Source organism: Balaenoptera physalus, assembly GCF_965194825.1.
Source record: "Balaenoptera physalus genome assembly, chromosome: 9".
In the NCBI taxonomy this organism is placed as follows: Eukaryota; Metazoa; Chordata; class Mammalia; order Artiodactyla; family Balaenopteridae; genus Balaenoptera; species Balaenoptera physalus.
Genome location: NC_138888.1, coordinates 46453493 through 46473688, shown reverse-complemented (window position 1 = coordinate 46473688; position 20196 = coordinate 46453493). Strand labels below are relative to the sequence as shown.

General features: G+C 40.7%; 1 protein-coding gene, 1 long non-coding RNA gene and 1 pseudogene across 5 annotated transcripts in view; 1 reads left to right on the top strand and 2 right to left on the bottom strand.

Annotated features, from left to right (window-relative positions):
- Positions 1-341: 341 nt before the first annotated feature.
- LOC309667237 lies at positions 342-12325 on the bottom strand. Its single transcript, XR_014267649.1, has 2 exons — positions 11461-12325; positions 342-804 (listed from the first exon to the last, which is right to left on the bottom strand). It is a non-coding gene; the product is annotated as an uncharacterized lncRNA (long non-coding RNA).
- LOC309666558 (sentrin-specific protease 2 pseudogene) lies at positions 842-9832 on the top strand (annotated as a pseudogene). Its single transcript has 2 exons — positions 842-850; positions 951-9832. The product of its transcript is annotated as a sentrin-specific protease 2 pseudogene (transcript).
- A 1066-nt stretch (positions 12326-13391) lies between the features above and the next one.
- HS3ST5 (heparan sulfate-glucosamine 3-sulfotransferase 5) overlaps positions 13392-20196 on the bottom strand; it is a 277255-nt gene continuing 270450 nt past the window's right edge. For all 3 annotated transcript variants that reach the window (XM_082475407.1, XM_082475409.1, XM_082475408.1), the window contains exons 3-4: positions 19492-19630; positions 13392-15968 (exon numbers count right to left, since the gene is read on the bottom strand). In XM_082475407.1, coding sequence (XP_082331533.1) covers positions 15038-15968; positions 19492-19598 — 1038 coding nt within the window. In that variant the 5' untranslated portion in view covers positions 19599-19630 and the 3' untranslated portion in view covers positions 13392-15037. The remainder of the gene's footprint in view (positions 15969-19491; positions 19631-20196) is intronic.

Genomic DNA, 20196 nt, shown 5'->3' with positions numbered 1-20196 from the left:
TAGGATACCCTATGAAAACTGAAGCAATGAGGTTGTGCTCCTCTGGTGGTACATGGGTGCAAGTTATCCAAACCAAGGGCAGAAATCTCAATATCCTTGTACTCCGTGTGGTTTTGGGATTCTCTTCTGGGCCTCCAGTGACGAGTTCCTAGGTCTGAGAATGGCTCCGGCAGTAGTGGATTTGGGGTTAAGGATAATCCCACTCCTTGGTCAGTGGAGGGGCAGTGGTCCATGCCTCTACTGTGGACAGGACATCGAAGGCACCAACTGGCAGACGAGACCCAGGCAGAGGTGACTCACTCTATTTTCTACAGTGGACACTGATGAAATACCAGCCAAAAGACCGAGATTAGATTGCTTTATTCACCAGGTGAAAAACAGTCTCTACAATGCTGCCAGCTTATTTGGATTCCCATTCCAGCTGACCACAAAGCCCATTGTAACTTCTGTTTGTAATAGAACACGGAATGTGGTTCCTTCAGGAAAGGTATTTTCGAACTCTTCATCTTCTGAACTGACAGGTTCTGGATCCTGGAGCAACATGCTGAAACTGGGTAATAAATCTCCTAATGGAATAAGTGCCTATCCAAAGATCAGAGTGACAAGTTACTCGAGATCAGCCATGCAGAGTCCTGCCTTCCTTTGGTTTTACTTTGAGCTCAGAAGCCTGTAATAGAAGACCAGGTGGCCGTCACCATAGCAAAGGCAATCTGGAGAGTTCCTTAATGTGGAAGCCTCAGGAACAGGTTGTAACAGAGATGATTTCTTAAGAGGGTGGCAAGGGTCTGAGGTGTCCCCATTGTACTGTGGACGAGGGTGTTCAAAAAGAGGAAAGAGAGAAATGCCAAAGGTTATTAGAGTGACTTAAAGAAGGTGGTCATGGAAACTCTGTTCCACCTGTAACTTCAACTCACCATAGTTCTCAAAGAAGTCAGATGGACACATGAAAGACCAAAGGCTGGGGGCAAGAGCAAAGTCATGGAGTCAAAACAACTCAGTTTGTTCCAAAACAATATAGAGTTGTTGAAACAAGGGGACCTCTATGTTCAGTGAGGAGTGAAAAGAGGTGTCCAAAGGGGAAAATTTCTGACACAGAGAAGACAGTTGGAATCAGACTTGAAAATGAAGGTAGGAGGGGACTCTAGCTGGAGCCTGACCTATCTGAAGAAGTGTCAGCCCGACTCCGCCTGGGCAGGGGAAACAATGGCTGACTCAGGAGGAAGATGTCAATACTTGAGACAAAAGAAAAAAATTGCTCAAGCAAAGAGAGGGATAAAAGGACAGATGATCTTCTTGGACTTACAGAGGACATGGAAAAGGAAATCAGTAATGCTCTAGGCCATGGCCCACAGGATGAGATCCTAAGTAGCGCTTTCAAATTACGAATCACTCCAGGAGACATCCAGACCTTGAAGAACTATCACTGGCTCAATGATGAAGTCATTAATTTTTACATGAATCTCCTGGTGGAAAGAAATAAAAAACAAGGGTATCTAGCACTTTATGCATTCAGTACTTTCTTCTATCCAAAATTAAAGTCTGGGGGTTACCAAGCAGTGAAAAGATGGACCAAAGGGGTCAGTCTCTTTGAACAGGAACTTATTCTGGTGCCTATTCATTGGAAGGTACCTTGGAGCCTGGTAGTGACAGACCTAAGAAAAATGTGTCTTAAATATCTGGATTCTATGGGACAAAAGGGCCACAGGATCTGTGAGATTCTCTTTCAGTATTTACAGGATGAAAGTAAGACCAAAAGAAATATTGACCTGAATGTTTTAGAGTGGACCCACTACCGAATGAAGGCACATGAGATTCCTCAACAGTTGAATGGGAGTGATTACTTATAAATATGCAGATTATATCTCTAGGGACAAACCCATCACATTTACTCAGCACCAGATGCCTCTGTTCCAGAAGAAGATGGTGTGGGAAATCCTTCATCAGCAGTTGCTGTGAGAATGCCCTGCCGTGGTCCCTCCAGCTGCTGGTGGTTCTTTCACGGATGGACATTTCCCTATACCTCATGCATTGTGGGTTAAAAAGTCCCTGCATCACCTCTGTTCTCTCACAGGTACTGAGCTGTCAGAAGTGCATGAAGGCCCCTCTCTGCACCCTAGTCCTGACTTGGTGTGCGGAGGGCTGCTTGCAACCCTGTTCATAAGGCCATGCCTGCTCAGAGCCCTGGACTCTCAACCCACACAAGAACAAACGCTAATTAATACTCTTTTTTTAAGATTTTTTTTCCCTATGAATGTGGGAAATGAAGGATTTATTCTATGATTTGTTTCTTCTGTGTGTTTGTTCATGTGTATTCATTCTCTCACTCATTTGCAAACAATGGTCAGTGGCTATTTTCTCCTGCTCTTTTAAAGTTAACTCTAAATTACTCATTTGAACTATTTATTTCTGAAAGGAATGTTAAGCTGCCACTCCCTGCTGAAGATCAGGAGGGAAAGCAGTGGGGAGGGGAAGGGTTAATTAACTTCTCTAGCCAGAGCCATAACTGCAGACTTGAAGCAGGAGGTCTTTTTTTTTTTTTGAGGCTTGAAAATGCCAGGCGAAGTGCTGTGGTGTAGGGCTCTGGCTGCCTTTCAGAGGAAGTTCCACACTACAGCACTGGCACGGTGTCGTGGAAAAGTGGAATTGTGGCCAAGGAACTCTGGCTATCCAAGTGTCTTCAGAAGAGTGTCGTGGTCATCCTAAAGAGACTTCCCTTTCTGGAAATGAGGTGACTTGGCTACTCTTGAAACTGGATTTAAAGTCACTGTAAACCCTAAATCTTCATTTTCATCCCAGATCTGGTTGAGTATAAACCTCACATATGTAAGTGCTGGACTGAGCTGTTTATTTCAAAAGATACTATTCAATTTAAAGCTATTTTTCCTCAAAGTTTTTTTCTATATATAAAGCCAAAATTAAGTTTGGTACTCATTAGGATTTACATCTCCCCATTCCACTGCCGCTGAAATCTGTGCGAGAAAAGTTAGTACTTGGCTCTGAGGTTGCCAGTTATACAGTAATCTATTTTGCAAATGAAAGTTTGTATTTAACTGTTTTGTTCATTAAAAACCTTACAGTGGTTGCGCATATTTAATTTCAGAAAGTTTAGAGTTGGTCAGAACATATTTTGCAAGATCTAGTGCCTAGTGTTGATTTTCTGATGTAATAAAAGGTGGTCTGGGAAAAAAATGTCAAAAAATAAGATAAGTCAGAGTTTTTCAGGAACAGCAGTCTAATCTCATTTGGAGGTAATGTCACCAGTCCAACTGTGACCTCTTCGCCAGTGTGAGTCTTGGAGCAAATGGCCCTCCTTGCACCCCCTGTGATGGGTCCTACACTAAATGCATGTATCTACGATCATCCATATTTGGTGGGCTCTGAGTGGTATTGTGCATGAGAAGCTATTTTTCAGCAAATTATGAATTTTCAAGATTCTTGATATTATTTAAATAAATAGTTATAATTTTTTCATTTGAAAAACATTTTTAAAAATTATTTACTATGGTGCAAAGTGTGAGTCTGTGGCCTTCAAGGGAAAGGGAAATGTCGATGACAATACTTGTCCTAAAGTTGCTTACAATGAGAAGAAATGTTAAACAAAGACACCATTCTCTCTCTCTCTCTGTTTTTATTTCCTGGCCCCGCGGCATGTGGGATCTTAGTTCCCCGACCAGGGATAGAACCTGTGCCCCTTGCATGGGAAGCACGGTGTCTCAACCACTGCACTGCCAGTGAAGTCCCAAAGACACCATTCTCTTAATGATGCTGCATTTACTAAGACAATAAAGTCAACACCTACATTTTAGAATAGAGAATAATGGTTCTCCAGCTGGGCTGCTTATCTGCAACATGAGGGGTAGGAACTGGCAGAAACATTTCTTTTGAGTTTCTGCCAGAATTACCTGTGAGATACTGAAATAAGCAGCCCAGTGGGTAGATGTTAACCATATTACCATCCTGCCCTGACAGGTGTAACTCTATTGACAGGTGGATACTCAGGTCAAGACTTTTCATGTATTCACAGCTGCTGCCTCTTCACTTGCTGAATTTTCCAAAATCATTCATGCATCAAAGTATGTTCCTAAAAGATTTGCCTGTGTCCATATGATGTAACCAATCAACTGAGACGCAAGAATCAACTAGACTCAGGGAATGACAATTTCAATTTGCAGGGACTTCCACTATTAGAGTAGAAAGAAGTAGATCATCCATGGTCTGGTTATTTTATTTGGACATATGGAGCCTTCACCAAATAATTAGCTTTAATCATTCTTTAATTAATATCTAATAATGATTTCCTAAATGTGTCAAAGCAAATAAAAGTGGGTGTTTGTTCTACTCTGTGACTGGAGAGTTATTGTGTATACATAGATTCCTGTTTTTTTTCCCAGTGTCTTTGTGGCCTATGAATGGTCTACTTCTCTTTGAGTCCACCGTATTGTGTCTGCACATTCTCAGGCTAAGATGTGTTAACATGAAAAAGAGGTAGAAGTCAAGTGTAATTAAAAACGACAACAGTGAGCTGTATGTACTTCTATACCATTAGTGAACTAAGCTGTTCACCTTTAATACTGTAAAACCCTAAACAATGATATTCAGAGCATGGTTTACTGTGATGAAAGTGGCAATTAGTTTATTGTTTTGGTCATTATTTTTGAAATTCACAATTTTACTTTATGCTAAATTAAGTGTAAAATTTAACAGTTTAATAGAGAAAATTTAGGGATCCATGTTATTGAGGGGCCAGGACTCTTATAAATAGAAGTTGACATCTGCTGCCTCACTGTCGTATATTATGAGACATAAAGGAGAGAAGTGATTTAAACTGTCATGCTGGTTCCTGGCATGAAAAGGTCTTTGAAGTGTAGAGTCTGAAGCTAGCCCTTGGTTCTTAGCATCTGTATCTTACAATGCATTAAAAGTATAATGGGCGTTCAGGAGCCCAGCAAAAGCCTGCATTATGTCCATTGCTGGGGAACACGTCTGGCTGTATGGTGGGTTGGCCACCAGAGATCTATTTGCATAAAGGACCTTAGAATCTCCTGGGCAGAGGTCCCATTCTAAGGGAAGAAAGAGACAGGCAGACACGCTTAATCCAGCAGTAAAGTCTCCATCATCATCAGGAAAGAGTCATTCAGCTGTTCAATCCACAAAGGTTTATTGAACACCTATCATGAGATTCTGAGTTTACCATGGGGTCTGTTACTCAGATTTGTCTTCCACTGTAGCCTGGCCTTATGGAGAGGGTGGATTCTGAACACAGAGTGGAAAGGGCACCTTTTTTGATATCTACATAGGATGACTTTTGTACTTCTTAAAAGGGAGTATAGGGCTTCCCTGGTGGCGCAGTGGTTGAGAATCTGCCTGCCAATGCAGGGGACACGGGTTCGAGCCCTGGTCTGGGAAGATCCCACATGCCGCGGAGCAACTGGGCCCGTGAACCATAACTACTGAGCCTGCGTGTCTGGAGCTTGTGCTCCGCAACAAGAGAGGCCGCGATAGTGAGTGGCCCGCACGCCGCGATGAAGAGTGGTCCCCGCCTGCCGCAACTAGAGAAAGCCCTCGCGCAGAAACGAAGACCCAACACAGCCAAAAATAAATAAATTAATAAAAAATAAAAATAAAAAATAAATAAAAGAAAAAAAATTAAAAAAAAAAAAAGGGAGTATAACATAAGGAGAGACAGGATCTCCCCCCCCCGCCCCGCCCCTTACACACACACACCCAACACATACCCATACATACATTGCCATAGGCCTTTGGGGATGTGGAGATGGTGGCAATGCCAGCTGGGAAGCCACAGTGCCCAGCAGGGTTGGCTGCAGTACTGACAGATAGCCACTCCTGACGGTGGCCTGTGGTGCTGGCTGGCTGTGTGTCAGCAGAGCTAAGGAGCTGTTGAGGGCTCCTGAATGCTCTGAGAGCACGTTGCAGGGGCCGGGGCCCATGGGGGGCATGAGTCAGCCAAAGAGATGGAGAAAGAAGTAATTTCACATAAAGAGTTGTTAAGTTCTTTCTCCAGATATTTCAAAGATATTGTTTGAAGGAGAAATTGGAAAGATTGAAGTAACTTTTTTTGAGGACAATCACATAGTCACCAATTTGACCAATTTCAACAAACTCTATCCAAATTAAGGGTTTGTGTAACTGAAGTCAGCTGGTCATTCTGTGGGTATAAACACAGATAATGCTCAGTGTGTGTCTGGTCCCTTTGCAGTCTTTCCCATGAGGTGGCTCTTTCCCACGCAGAGCACTGGGGCTATTCTGTCATGATGATTCTGGCCCCTCACCTCAAAAAACTTTTAATTTCAGTGTTGTTTCCCAGAAAGAGTTATCAATGCCATGCTCTCAGAGTTTTAGGCTTGGAGGTTTGTACTTACTAATTTCAAGCAATTTAAAATTAGTGCCTCAAGCACAATAGATGCAGATAATAATACCAAGTAAACACATTGTTCTTAAATTTATCTTTAAATTTAAAAGTAATGAAAAATGGGGCCTCCCTGGTGGTGCAGTGGTTAAGAATCCGACTGCCAATGCAGCGGACACGGGTTCGATCTCTGGTCCGGGAAGATCCCATATGCAGCGGAGCAACTAAGTCCGTGCGCCACAACTACTGAGCCTGTGTTCTGGGGTCTGCGAGCCACAACTACTGAAGCCCGCGCACCTAGAGCCCATGCTCTGCACAAGAGAAGCCACCGCAATGAGAAGCCCTTGCACCGCAATGAAGAGTAGCCCCCGCTCGCCGCAACTAGAGAAAGTCCGCGCACAGCAACGAAGACCCAATGCACCCAAAAATAAATAAATAAATAATGAAAAATAACTCAGAATCTAGTGATAGTTGTTCAATTAGACTTTGTGGATTGAATGAATGAATCACTGTTTCGTTATTAATTATACTGTTGTCATATAATTATTTTCATTATTAATATTAATTTTTACTGTGTTTTCAGAGAAACCTGATACAATTCCAAGGTGGAAGACTTGTGATGATCAAGCTGAAGAGTAATGTGATAATCACATGAGGATGAGACACTGTTATAGAATTGTCAAGAACCACACACACGTGTGCACGCGCATACACACGTGTCCACATGCACAGCACACAATGGTGGCAGGTATAATATTTCCCATGTGAGCACCTTCAAAATTCTTGAATTAGCAAGACAAATAAACATATATTTTTTACCACTGAAACTTATACTATATGTAGTGACACTTTAATTAGGCAAATTGTATTCTTTTATCAAAATATTTGTTTCCAGATCGGTTAATGTGCTTTTGAAATATTAATTTATTGAATTTTTCTTTTCTTTATGTGTATTCACTGTGTTTGGCTGGACTGTGACACCTTTGGAATGTGATTTTTAGAAGGCAGCTGTGCAAATTTGACAGATAATCACTAACAAAAGAATGGTTTTGATTAGTCCCATAATGAACCATTATCATCAGCTTCTTTCAACAAGCTTACAAATACAAATATGTCCATAAACATTACATGTGTACTAAATGTGCGTACATTTTAATTTTAATGCTAATTCATATTTTTATACAGACTCAATACATGTTACCATTCAAGGTTGATTAAGTACAAGAGGATTGAAATGCAGCCAATAAAACAAGATTAGAAAGAGATTAGAAACAAATTTTAATTAGAAAATTGCCACCTCAAATCCTTTTAGGAAGTAGGTAGACATAAATAATAAATAGAACCATTTAGAGACTTTTCTTGACAAGTGGCTGGAATTCTGGAGGGCTGTATTCTAGTCACACCTCTAACTCTGGCTTTCCTAGTGACCTTTAGTAATTGTTCGGTAAATCTTTCAGAAGCTAGGAACATATTAGGTGATCAATAAATGCCTCTGAATTTCATTAAGGTCAGGAGAAAGAATCTCAGGTTGTTTTCCTCACAGGACAATTTCCAAGGCCATTTGGAGGAGATCTTGGGACCAATCTAAAATAAGGCTCCTGGCTCTGATCTTTGGAGATTTCAGATATTCTGGGTCAAGGCTAGATTTTATGGACTTGTAAGAAGACCGAAAATGTTTTAGTTTTTCGGCGTGAAAACCAAAATGTTAAAGATACTTTTAAATGTCACATAATCTAGACCTTGCCGTAAACTTAGCTGCAATTTACCATTAAACTGTTTCTTACCCGTTGGGCTACAGTGGAGGTGTCCCAGAAGAAAAGAGACTTGCTCTGTGTTTCAATGACCAGGGAATTGTCTCCTTGAGGGTCACTCTGCCTGCATTCACCTTTGGGAACTTGCAGGGGTGCTATCCTTGAGGTCCTATGCTTCAGGACTTCTGCTTGCTTTGTTTGGAAATGCCCTTTGTGACTGACGGCTGCTGCCCCTCACCCTGCGACGCTGGAGGAGCATAAGCTGATTAAACACACCAGCATTTGGTGAGTGCTCTGTTTCCCCTGATTTCTTGCCCTCATTTTCTAAGGCTACTGTAACAACTTACCACAAACTTAGTGGCTTAAAACAACAAAAACTTATTCTTTCACATTTCTGTACATTTAAAAGTCCAACACAAGTTTCCCTGGGCTAAAATTAAGGTGTCGGCAGGGCTATGTTTCCTTCCGGAGGATCTAGGGAAAACTATTTCCTTGCCTTTTCCAGCTTCTTAAAGTTGCCTATATTCCTTGGCTTGTGGCCACCTCTCTCCATCTTCAAAGCCAGCAATGCTGCATCTCTCTGAAGGTCCCCAAAGGTCCCCAAAGTCTAAACCCATTTTTCCATTATCAACATCTCTCTGACTGTCCCCTTTTCTCTCTCTCTCTCCTACCTTTAAGGACCCTGTGGTTACATTGGGCCCACCCAGATAATCCAGAAAACTCTCCCCATCTCGAAGTCCTTCACTTCATCACATCTACAAAGTCCCTTTTGCCATGTAAGGTAACATATTCACAGGTTCCTGAGGTTAGGATGTATATGTCTTTGGAAGGAGGGCATTATTCTGCCTACCACCCTTCTTATTATCATCATGTTTCTTCAGGAATGGAGGAAGATAAAGTTGTTTTGTGAATTATTACTATAATTGTTATAACTTTCACTATGATAGAATCACGGTTGAGAGATGTGGTCCATATTTGCAGAAATGGCCACGATAATTTTCTCTCCTATACACACTTTTGTGTCATCCCCTCTCACGCTGACTATGGGCTTGACCGTGTGACGTACTTTGGCCAATGAGAAATAACAAACAGGATGCAAACAGGTGCTTGAAGAATGCTTGCACGTTGGGATTTGCCATCTCTTGCTATTCTTTACACCCCTCTGACTACCATGAAGACACCCGAGTGAGTCTACCAAGTGGTGAGACACATGTGACCCAGGCACCTTTGTCATTGAGCCAATAGTCAGTATTGGCAAGTAGCACCAATCAATCAGCAGCACAAGCCACCAACATTTAAGAGTGATCACCTTAGATCATCCAGTCACCAGCTGACCTGCCAGAAACCACAGGCCTGCACGAGGAAGGCCAGCAGTGTGGAGCCAAGCTGGACCAGACCAGAAGGACTGCCCAGATAAGCAACAGAATCCTGAGCTAATTAGGATGTTTCGAGGGTGGTCTGTTATGCAACAAAAGTTAATTAATGCAGGAAGTGACAGGCAAAATGGAAGCCAAAGCCAAGAATAAGGTTGACTAGAAAGAAAATTAAGTTACAAGGGAAGAGTGAAAAAGAATATCCCTTAAAAGACAAACCATAGATATGAAACTTTTGGGAGAGATTCTACGCACAGGAACAGCTAAGTACATTGAGTCTAACCCCTCTTTCCTCTCCACCTTCATGCCCTCAACTCTGTGACATTCACTGTCAAAAGCATGCTCCAATAATCATTTTCATCTGATGGTATGATGTTATCTTGAAAGAGCTTAAACATCCCCTAATCTGATGCTCCTATTTTATTTAATAGAAAGCTCAAGCCCAAAGAGATGAATTGACTTGCCCATTTCACTTACATTTAGCTTATATTTCTTTTGTTTTCAATGAAACCAATATATTTCCTAAACACTTTTGAAAACGTTACGGTACTTTACTTGCAGGAGAATGTTGTGTTCAGTTCTTTCTTTCTCCTGTATCTCCCGATATAAGTCTCTGGATGGGTGGACCTATAGCCAGAAGCTTGGTGGCAAGGAGAGAGTATGACTCTTCCATGGTCAGCATACCCAGAGAACTGTCTTTGAAAGGACACCTTTGCCTCATTCCTGGAAAAAATGAGCCACAGATGGAGGATGCCATCAGCGTGGCCTTACCAAAGAAACAGGCAGTTTTGCAGTTGGTCTTAAAGATTGTTCTCTGGTGCCGTTAAAGAACAGGTAATGTAAAGCAAAGCTGTGTGCATTTAGAAACGCTGGAGGTGAGCCAGCTCTTTGAAATGATGTTACCAATCTTCTGGGAGCAACTCACCTTCTTGGTGGACTCTTTTTAAAGGGGGATGATATGTATGTTTAGAAACAATAAACCCTTTCACCAACAGCTCCCCAAGACCTGGTAGACTGATACGGTTCACAAATTCAGAAGTGATGGAACTAGCCCGATAAGGTACCAAGCATGCTGCTGCCTCCTTGATATGATTGAAAGGCTATTGCTTTTCGACTGAGCTGCCTTTAAATAACAGACACTTGTTCTTGGAATACCAATCAGGTGCTTTCTGTGGGAAATGCATATTGCTCTCAGTTCAATTCTGCCTTTTCAATGCACCAATCCACTTTTAATCATTATGAAATAGCACTCTTATTCCTTAAAGCTACGATAAAATGTAATTGGAAATAAATCTTTAGAAGCATAAAACATAAAGAAATTGTTCTTGTAAGATGTATCATAAGGTATCATTTATAAGAACCTTACCAAATGATCATATTTTGGCCTAAATTTCATCCTTGCACTAGCTGTAAAAGAAAGGTTTGCTATAAAAATTCATAAACAGATACTAGGGGGCCTGAGTAACCTACTTAAGAGGACAGACTGTTTTGAAATACTTGAAGTAACACCCATTTAGGAAAAAAATATGCCAATTAAGAGGCTTTTATTTTGTAAAGCTGGTGCAATTAGATATTTACTTATCAATGCACTGTTAGTATAGTTTGGTACTTTGTCTACTTGGGAATAATTGCAATGAATTTGCTTTAAAATAATTTCACCTTGTTAGCCTGAATTGCTAAGATTTTGCTGTATTTAGTCATTTTTAGAGGGAATGTTTTCAGCAAAGTTTTCTTTTCTGCTTAGACTGTGTCTGTTCTCATAAGTGGAAAATGGCTGCTGAGTGTGTGAAAAGAGTACAAAAGACTTCAGCAGGCAGACACTATTTATGATCATTTGAAATTTTCCATCCATGGAAAATTCTCAAATTAAGCTTATGAAGGCAATCCAATTTAGCAGACTGATAACTGCACAAAGCACAAGCTTATTGGCAGGGCTGGATTTGGGGCCGCACTTGTCCTTGGTTCTTACCTTCCCTTAGCAGCATCCCAGGAGTTTTTCACTGGTCCTGGAGCTTGTCCTCCAGCAGGGCCCTTGTTCCAGGGGCACCACCCCAAGCAGTGCTCTCACAAGGCTTCATCAGCTTTAGTGGAAACTGTTCTGGCAACTGCTGGTCCATCAACACAAAAGGAACCAAATCTAAGATCAGATGTGATTACAATAGGTTTACGTGCCCTTGCTTTATCACACATCAGCTAAAGACCCTGATGTCTTAAATTTTTCCTATACTACAGTGTAATTAGTGGGAAAAATTAATACCTTCATCAACTGAAGGTTTTTGTGAGGTGATTTCAGGTGACTACAAGATGGACTTGGAATTTGATGTCTGTCTGTGGGTTTGCATGTCTCCTTTTCTCTCTGTTCCCTAATCTCTCTCACTCCCTTGGGACTCCTGTTCCTGTTTGTACAATTATAATTGGAATTCCCTGGCTTCCAAAATGGTGTAGTTTCAGCTTTACAATCCAGCAGAAACCTCCCCATTGCTTAAACAGTTTTTTACTCTTTGCAGCTTGAACCGTTTCACGGAACCGTATGGTGCCACCAAGCCTCTGGAAGAAATGCAAAGTTTTCATGATGTAAAAGGAATAACTTACTAAAGAGAATCCTAGTGGATCTATTGGGATGAGCTGTAGATTTCTCTAGAGGTCGGTTGCCTGTTTGATGACAACAGGAAACATTTTCTAAACAAGGAGGTTTGAAACCTCCAGTGGAGTGTGCTGTTAAGGTCATAGGATTTTTATTTCTACCTAGCTCAGTCAGCAGTGGCTGCGACTGGTTTTTTGTTTTGTTTTATGTTTGTTTTTTTTTTTGGTGAAATGAAACCCGCCTCTAAAAACACCCTGTGAGGAGGCTCCAGACTTTAAAACAACCCTCAAACTTATTTAACAACTGGAAACTGCAACACTTTTTTTTTTCCTGCATGTGATGAAGAAATACTTGCTTACTGAGCTAAAAATAACAAATTATAAAAGACAGCACAAGTCAAACAGGATCTTAGAATCAACTCTGATATATATTCTTGGTAGCAGCAGCAAAGTTGAAGAAAAATTTGGACTATAAAAGATTATCATTGAAAAATTTCTATGCATTACTTTTAAAAATGTCTCTATGAGTCTAGGCAAAGATTGCTATTTTTCAGTTTTACTGGTGGAATACCTAGGCTGAGTTTTTTTTTTGTTTTTTTTTTAAATTTTATTTATTTATTTATTTATTTATGGCTGTGTTGGGTCTTCGTTTCTGCGCGAGGGCTTTCTCTAGTTGCGGCGAGCGGGGGCCACTCTTCATCGCGGTGCGCGGGCCTCTCACTATCGCAGCCTCTCTTGTTGCGGAGCACAGGCTCCAGACGCGCAGGCTCAGTAGCTGTGGCTCACGGGCCTAGTCGCTCCGCGACATGTGGGGTTTTCCCAGACCAGGGCTCGAACCCGTGTCCCCTGCATTGGCAGGCAGATTCTCAACCACTGCACCACCAGGGAAGCCCTAGGCTGAGTTTTTGAAACGTCAGTGTTCCAGTGGAGCATACTTTGACAGTTACTGGTACAAAACTGTACTAGCTGTAGAGTGCTCTAGGAAGATTTATAATAAAATTAATGATAATGTGTTGATTATGTCCTTGAGTGTAGTATTCAAACAGTTTACTCTGATGGTTAGCTGAGAGTTGAGGCATAGAGAAGTCTGATGCTAAGTTCCTTATATTTGGTTTCCTTCACTGCTTAAAGGAGAGTGATTGACATTTAGACCCAAGACTCTCACTCCAGACTCACTGCGCAGTCAGTGAGAAGCTGGTCTCTCAGTGTGTGCTGGTGTCATGCCTGTTCCATGCTGAGAAAACGGCACCAATGCTAATTGAAACGGTAGAGATGATTACCAAGGCTGTAGCTTGAGAAGCAACATATACCGACAAGGAAGGGCAAAGGGCTATTTATTTAGAAAAGTTCACCATCATATCACTGGGCAGGACGAACAACTCATGGAGAAAATCAACACTTAGTACAATCAAAAGGGAATCCACTGTTATTTGCTAGGCACTCTCAATGTCAACAGAACTCCCTTAAACATCTTCCACTGGATAAGCAACCATGACTGTGAAAAATCCATCTTATTATTTTTTTTTTCTGTTAATACCTCTTTCCAAGGTTTTCTGAATTATATTTAAGCATAGTACAGGCTATCTGATGTTAGCAAGCACCCAGTTTAGCATTAATTTCTCTGGATGGAAATCTGAGCCAGATGTTTATGTTAGTAATAGCAACACTACGTAATTTGATCATTCCTGAGCAGGCTGATGTAGTTTCATCTCAAAGAGGGACTTCTGAGAGTTTGCGGAAGCGTCAGCAGATTTCAGTACAGAGGCTACACAAGTTTTCTAATCTTATTTTATTTAATTTCTTTATTGGTCTGACTTTGATTAGAGGTTCATACAAAACTGTGATTCTTCTATGCCTTGATTATGTTAAAGTATTTCTTGTCTGTCTCCTAGCACCAGGAGCAACTGCAAGTAAGTTAATTGTTACAAGGTTGTAGCAGAGAAGCACAAGTGCTCTTTGAGGTGGCTGTTATACTAGATTTCCAGATGGCTGAGATATTTTAAAAAATATATCCAACCTTGCTTCATATCACAAGGGTACAGAAATCCAACGGAGAAGTGCATCTTTCCAAGTGCTCTCATGTGCACATAAACAGCTTTGACTTTGGGATCCAGCAAGGGGCACATAAAACAAAATGAGTAAAAAAAAATTGCACATAGAGTAATTTTAATCCATTCCATTTTTTAAATACCACAATAAATTTAATTTTCACAATAAATTAAATAGCCATATTCAGTTTACAAAATAGAATTACTTAGTGTGAAACCAGTATTTACAACTATATACACTATGTACATGACATTTCTCTTTATTGACATAGAACACGGAAGTAAAAGGACTTGACTTTCCGATGTGTGATTGACATGCTACAAGTGACACCATGGTCCATATGAGAAAACGATAGTGCAAAATCACCGCAGGAACTTTGGAACGATGTCAATTTTATGAGATAAGACATTTTTTTAAATAATAAGAAAATAGCATTTCCTGTTTTCATGGCATCAATTCAGCATCTGAATTAAAGAGTCAGCTGTCCCTTAGAAAAGAATGCATAACCGAATCCTCTGCTTCCTGAAACTTCACAGCCATTGGTACATTTTCACATGTTAATCTTTTGGCTTAAATCTATGAAAATGGCAGGCGACAAATTCTGACTCAAAGGAAGACTAACTCTTTGAGAATAGCTGAAGTCACTTTCCCCCAGTACCACCACCTCTTCTTTTTGTAAATAGCATAAAAGATGCAACTATGTAGATAGCAAATTGGTTTGTTTTTTGTTTTGTTTTTTTGTAAATTTTCAGTAGAAAAAGAGCTGATCTTATATTTGGTCACACACTGCGTATGTACAAGTATACATGGAAAAATGACTTGGACAGTTGTGTCTATAGGAAAAGTGCATATTTTAATCCGGACGAGACATTGTGTGTCCCCAGGCACAACACATAGTGTTGTACGACATTATTTTAGGGCCAGTTCAATGTCCTCCCAGTGATCTGGTAAAATTTTTGATTGAAAGGGTGAAAGAATTTGCGCAATTTGGTAATGACAGAGGGGTCCACCTCTGGATGAATGCGCCCCTTGCTGCCCGCCAGGCACTTATTAAAGATAATGTTAAATCGCAAGCAGTAAAACCCTCTGGTAGCATTGAAATACAAATTGTATTGACTTATCCTCGGGGGAAGATTTAGGAACTTCTCCACGAGTTGAAGTTCTGGCAGGGGTTCCGTGATGAGGCGATCTCCATCGACGATGTGAAATTGCTCAATTGGAAAGTACTTCAACCACCGTTCCAGATGTTTGGTGTAGATGCTGGTTCTTACTGCCTTGTATTTCGTGTTCACTTCGCAGGTATTAGGGTCTATAGCCAGCTTCTCAAACTTGTAATAGGTTTTATTCTTCCTCTCCTTCCCCTCTAGCACCTGAGTGTAATCAGAAATAGCTCTTGTGGTTGGCTCCCTGACAATGATCAACAACTTGATAGATGAGTTCATTTTGTAAATCCTTTCTGGAACTTCCTCCGTGATAAAATATGCTGGGCTCTTTTCAATTGTGATTTGCTGAGGGTAGGAAAAAGGCATCTTTTTCCTATACCACTCAATGCCCTTGGCATAATTCTCATCATTGTCAAAAAAGTGGATTTCTTGAGAGGCTTTGACCACTGCCGGATGGAGGTTCAGCATCTCAAGCAGGGCCCTGGTGCCTCCTTTCCTCACCCCGATGATAATGGCCTTGGGGAGCTGCTGGACCAGGTCATGAAGGCGTACCTGCTCCTTGGAAGAGTTGCCCTTCCGAAACTCGTGCAGCAGGCCACGCTTAAACTGCAGGGCGCGCAGGGGGAATTCAGCCTGACCACGGGCTCCGAATCGGCCTTCGATGGGGCAAATGGGTTGTAGCCTGTAAGCAACAGAGAGATGCTCTAAGGAGCTCACTGCAACTAATTTCTCATTTCTCTGGTTCCCCAGTGAGAGTAAGACTTTAAATGCATAAATAAAACCACTGTTCTCCGCCTACTGCAATCCATAATGAACATATGTTTGGGAATTTTTATTTTAAGCAGCTCTGTATTAAATGAAGCACACATAATTGATGGAATATTTTTATTAGTGCTTCTTAAAATTTTTATTCACCAAGCTCTTAATTGACTATAGCGTGTACTGACATTCACAGTACAGGACAGACAAGTGACACCAACTATACTAATAGCCTTTTAGCAGCCCACCCGTTAACATCATTTAGAAAATACGAAAGACGGAAGATTAGAATCTTCAGCTGGGAGGTTAAAGGGCAGCTAGGAGGCCACGTCTTGTGGGTTTCATGTGGTATTATTTTCTTGCAGCTCAGCTGCACTCATATGACTCTGAAAAATCTTTGAGATATAATCTGAAAAGAGGTCCCAGTCTCTGCCCTCGGCTATTTGCGTCATCAACCTGCAAAATTCCAATCTTGGCACTTGCTGAGCTTTTCATTCTATGAGAATTTCTGCTTTGGCCTTGGGGGCAGCTAGAAGAGTACATATTTCTTCTGCTTCTCTTTCTCTTTCTATCTGAAAAGGTCAGGCTTATGTTTTTACTTTGCTGAATATACGAGCAAACCCAATGCCAACAGCAAGTGCTGTATATCACCTACCACACCTGGGACCAGAAATCAACAAGACCTTGGCAGTGTCAGAAACCTCAGGTCCTCATCGTCAAGCCCATTTAAATCCGGGACTCAAGCTCATGAAGGAAGCAAAGCAATGGATGGAGCCAGAAAGGAGGATTTCCATTTCAACATTGCCCTAAGCAGTGAAAAAGCACCATTGCTTTTTTTCAGAGAGAAAGTTGTGGTAACAATCACAGTGATATTAGGTTGGAGTGACTATTTAATTTGGTGTGGCCAATTTATATGGTTAGTAAATTGAATTTCCTTTTGGGTATAGTCTGCAATTGAACTGAATTCATTATAACTTTCTTAAGTTTATCTGAGAAGGTATTTTCGCTTTCTTGTTAAAGGGTATAATATTAGTCAAAATGGCTGTTAAACCAATTCCTCCAAATGAAGCTTCTAGTTGCCCTAATAATTTGGAGTCTATGTTCCCCTCTCTGTGGCAATGAGGCTGTCTCCTGCCTTTCCCAAGAGACCCCACTGTACCTTTCTTATCTTCTGTAATGTTTACAATTAAAGGGAGAAGGGAAAAACCTCAAGGTCATGCCAAGGCATTTTGCAGAACTGAGGGGAAGGGGCTTGGCCTAGGCAATGTTTAAACAGCTATCTATCATAATGCTTAAGGAAATATATGAACATATTTTACCTTTTTTGTGGGTTTTTTATGATTCTAAAAACAACTTATGCTCACTGTGGAAAACATAAAAATATGGCATACTATAAAAAACAGGGGTAATCACAGTTAATATTTTAGAGAAACATGAATTTTGTTTTCATAAATTTGTTAATAGGATTAATATGTTAGAGCTCTAAATGGAAGATATATAAGGAGCAACACGTACACAGTCAAAGTATGTTTTCAATTGTGACGTTGATTGGGATGTCACAAATTCATCTTTTAGCTCTTGCTGGGCTCTGGTTGAGAATTAAAACCCTAATCCCTTAAGGCATCCATTGAATGGAATGGATGGACTTCTCTCCCAGGCACCTTGAATGATGCTGTCCTTGGGAGAACTGAGGAAACAGTCAATCAACTCCTTTCCTGTAGGACTTGATTCTCTCACACAACCCAGGCTGAGAGAGGCTGAAACAGTGTCTGCCCTGTTTGAGCTCGAAAGGAATTTCTCTACTTCTAGAAAAGGTCATTTTCCTTCTTTCCTTTATTTACCTTCTACCATGGGAGCTCATTCCCTGCAGAACAATTGCTTTTTGGACTCCCTAACTCAAGATAGGAAAAAATATCATATTATTTCCACTCCTTAAAGAGTAGGCATGGACCCCAGACTAAAAAACATGAAATTTTAGGATTGGAAGGGACAGTAGAAGTAATTGAGCTCAGCCTCCCACCCAGAGAGCAGGGTCTTCAGTTTCTAAAGGACAGGTCTGTGTCAACATGTGTCAATTTTAGACAATCTGCTCGAACTCTCAAGTGAGAGGTTTTGAGAAAGCCCCCCAAGCAATCCAATTCCCTATAAAAGCTACCCCATTAGGGACTAGAGACCAGGTTAAAAATGAAAAGAGTTATCAACTAAATAACTAATACGTTAATGATTGTTAGATCAATTACTCAATAAAGCAAATGATTAGAAGCAAACTAAAGGTTTTGGGAAGAACTTGATATAAAAGTTCCATGATGGACATAGGATAATGGTACCACCTCAAGGCTCTTCACTAATAACAAGTACTACTTTAGGGAACTACTTGGAGTCAGTGATAAGCTCTGGGTTATACCGTTTCCCATAGTGAGTAGGAAGTTTACTTAGGAATTTTGAATTGAAAAGCATCAAAGGGGTTCATTTTATCAGTCAAAATTAATACTGGCTGAAGGAAAGCAAAGACCACTGTTATATTATTTGTTAAATAGTTCTGTGATAAGATCTATAGATTAGAAAAGAAAAACTGTAAGGAAGATATTTTTATTTTAATGTGTGGCTGCACTTTTATAGAAAATGGGAATTGAATTCATGAGGAACATACATCAGTCTTTCAACAGCAAGAATTAATTTTAAAGGGCAAAAAAGGAAGCTTCAAATTTCAGAAATTAACTTCTCTACCCTTTCCAATCATACCGGATGTGGGACAGTCCAGTGGCATTCAATCTGAAGCCAGCTGACATTGCTGGACTTCTGCAGGTCTAGTACCTCTCAACTGTTGGCTTATTTAGAGCCAAACCCTAGCTCTGTAAATTTCCTCTCTGTGAATTTTCCATTGCTTTCTGGGCAATTACTCTGAGCGACAGACTCCTTGTCTGCTATGTTCAGCTCCTGGAAACCAGAGTTAATTAACATAGTTAAAACTCCCCAAGCCTGCAGCCATCTTTCCAGGGCAATGGATTCCAAACCTGATGAGCTCCTTTACAGACTCATACATAATTTTAACTCTCTTGGTAGCACATTAATTGCCCACTTATAAATTTCAAAATGTAGATACATAAATACATTATCACTATTTTGCTATGGCTAGAGGTCAACAACCAGATGCACACAGAGCTATAGCAAATGATATTTTTACTGTACATGGCTTTATCCCTTCTCTGAAAGCAAACAACACACGCAGAATACAAATGGATCTCGATGAACACCTTGGTTTGGGCAATTTGGATCTCTTTCTTTTAAAGCCTCAATAAATCAAAATCAATACTGCAGAAGAACATGCTTCTTGGGAATCTTGAAGGAGGAAAACAAATGGATAGATTTAAAATTATGTCCTAAGGAAGTTTAAATCGAGAGACATTTAAAGTCACACAGGCATAAGTATGTGTTTAATCACCTACCTATCCAAGCTCCCAACTCTGGCGACTAGATACAGGAGACTCCCAACGGCAAGGCTTCCCAGCACCAGGAGCTTCTGTCTCAGCCATGCCTGCTGTTTGAATAGCATGGCCCTCCATCAACCTTCAGGACTTCTGCAGCCTGAAAGATGGGGATAGAAGGGGACTCATCAGCAATCATCTCTTACTGGTTCTGTTGATTGTCACAAAGCCAAGCAGGGGTGGGAATACAGGGGATAAAGTGATGTCACACAAAGAACAGATGCCATACCAGCCTTGACAACGTTCATGGACGACAGCTATTTAGCAAAACTTACCTACGTTTTCCTGCTCTGTGTTATAAGATCAAATACTAAAGCAGAGGGAAGACACTAACTGGACAGAACTTGCTGGGCAACTGTCAAAGTACACTAAAATGCATATATAATTTTACATGCATACATAAATGCATATATATATGTAAATATATATATATGTTTTTGTTGTTAATCGTTCAAAGAATACTGATAAAATGAGCAACTGAGCAACCTGAGGTTTAGCAGCAGGGCAACCAGTAAACTAAAGGTTCTACTTCAGTATAATGGGATGAATGTAGCCATTGAAATCCCCCTTCAGTAAGTTACTATTTGGGGCATAACAATGACACGCTTTACTGATATGTTTTTTGTTTCGTTTTGTTCTAGTTGTGAACGGAGGAAGGGGGTAAGA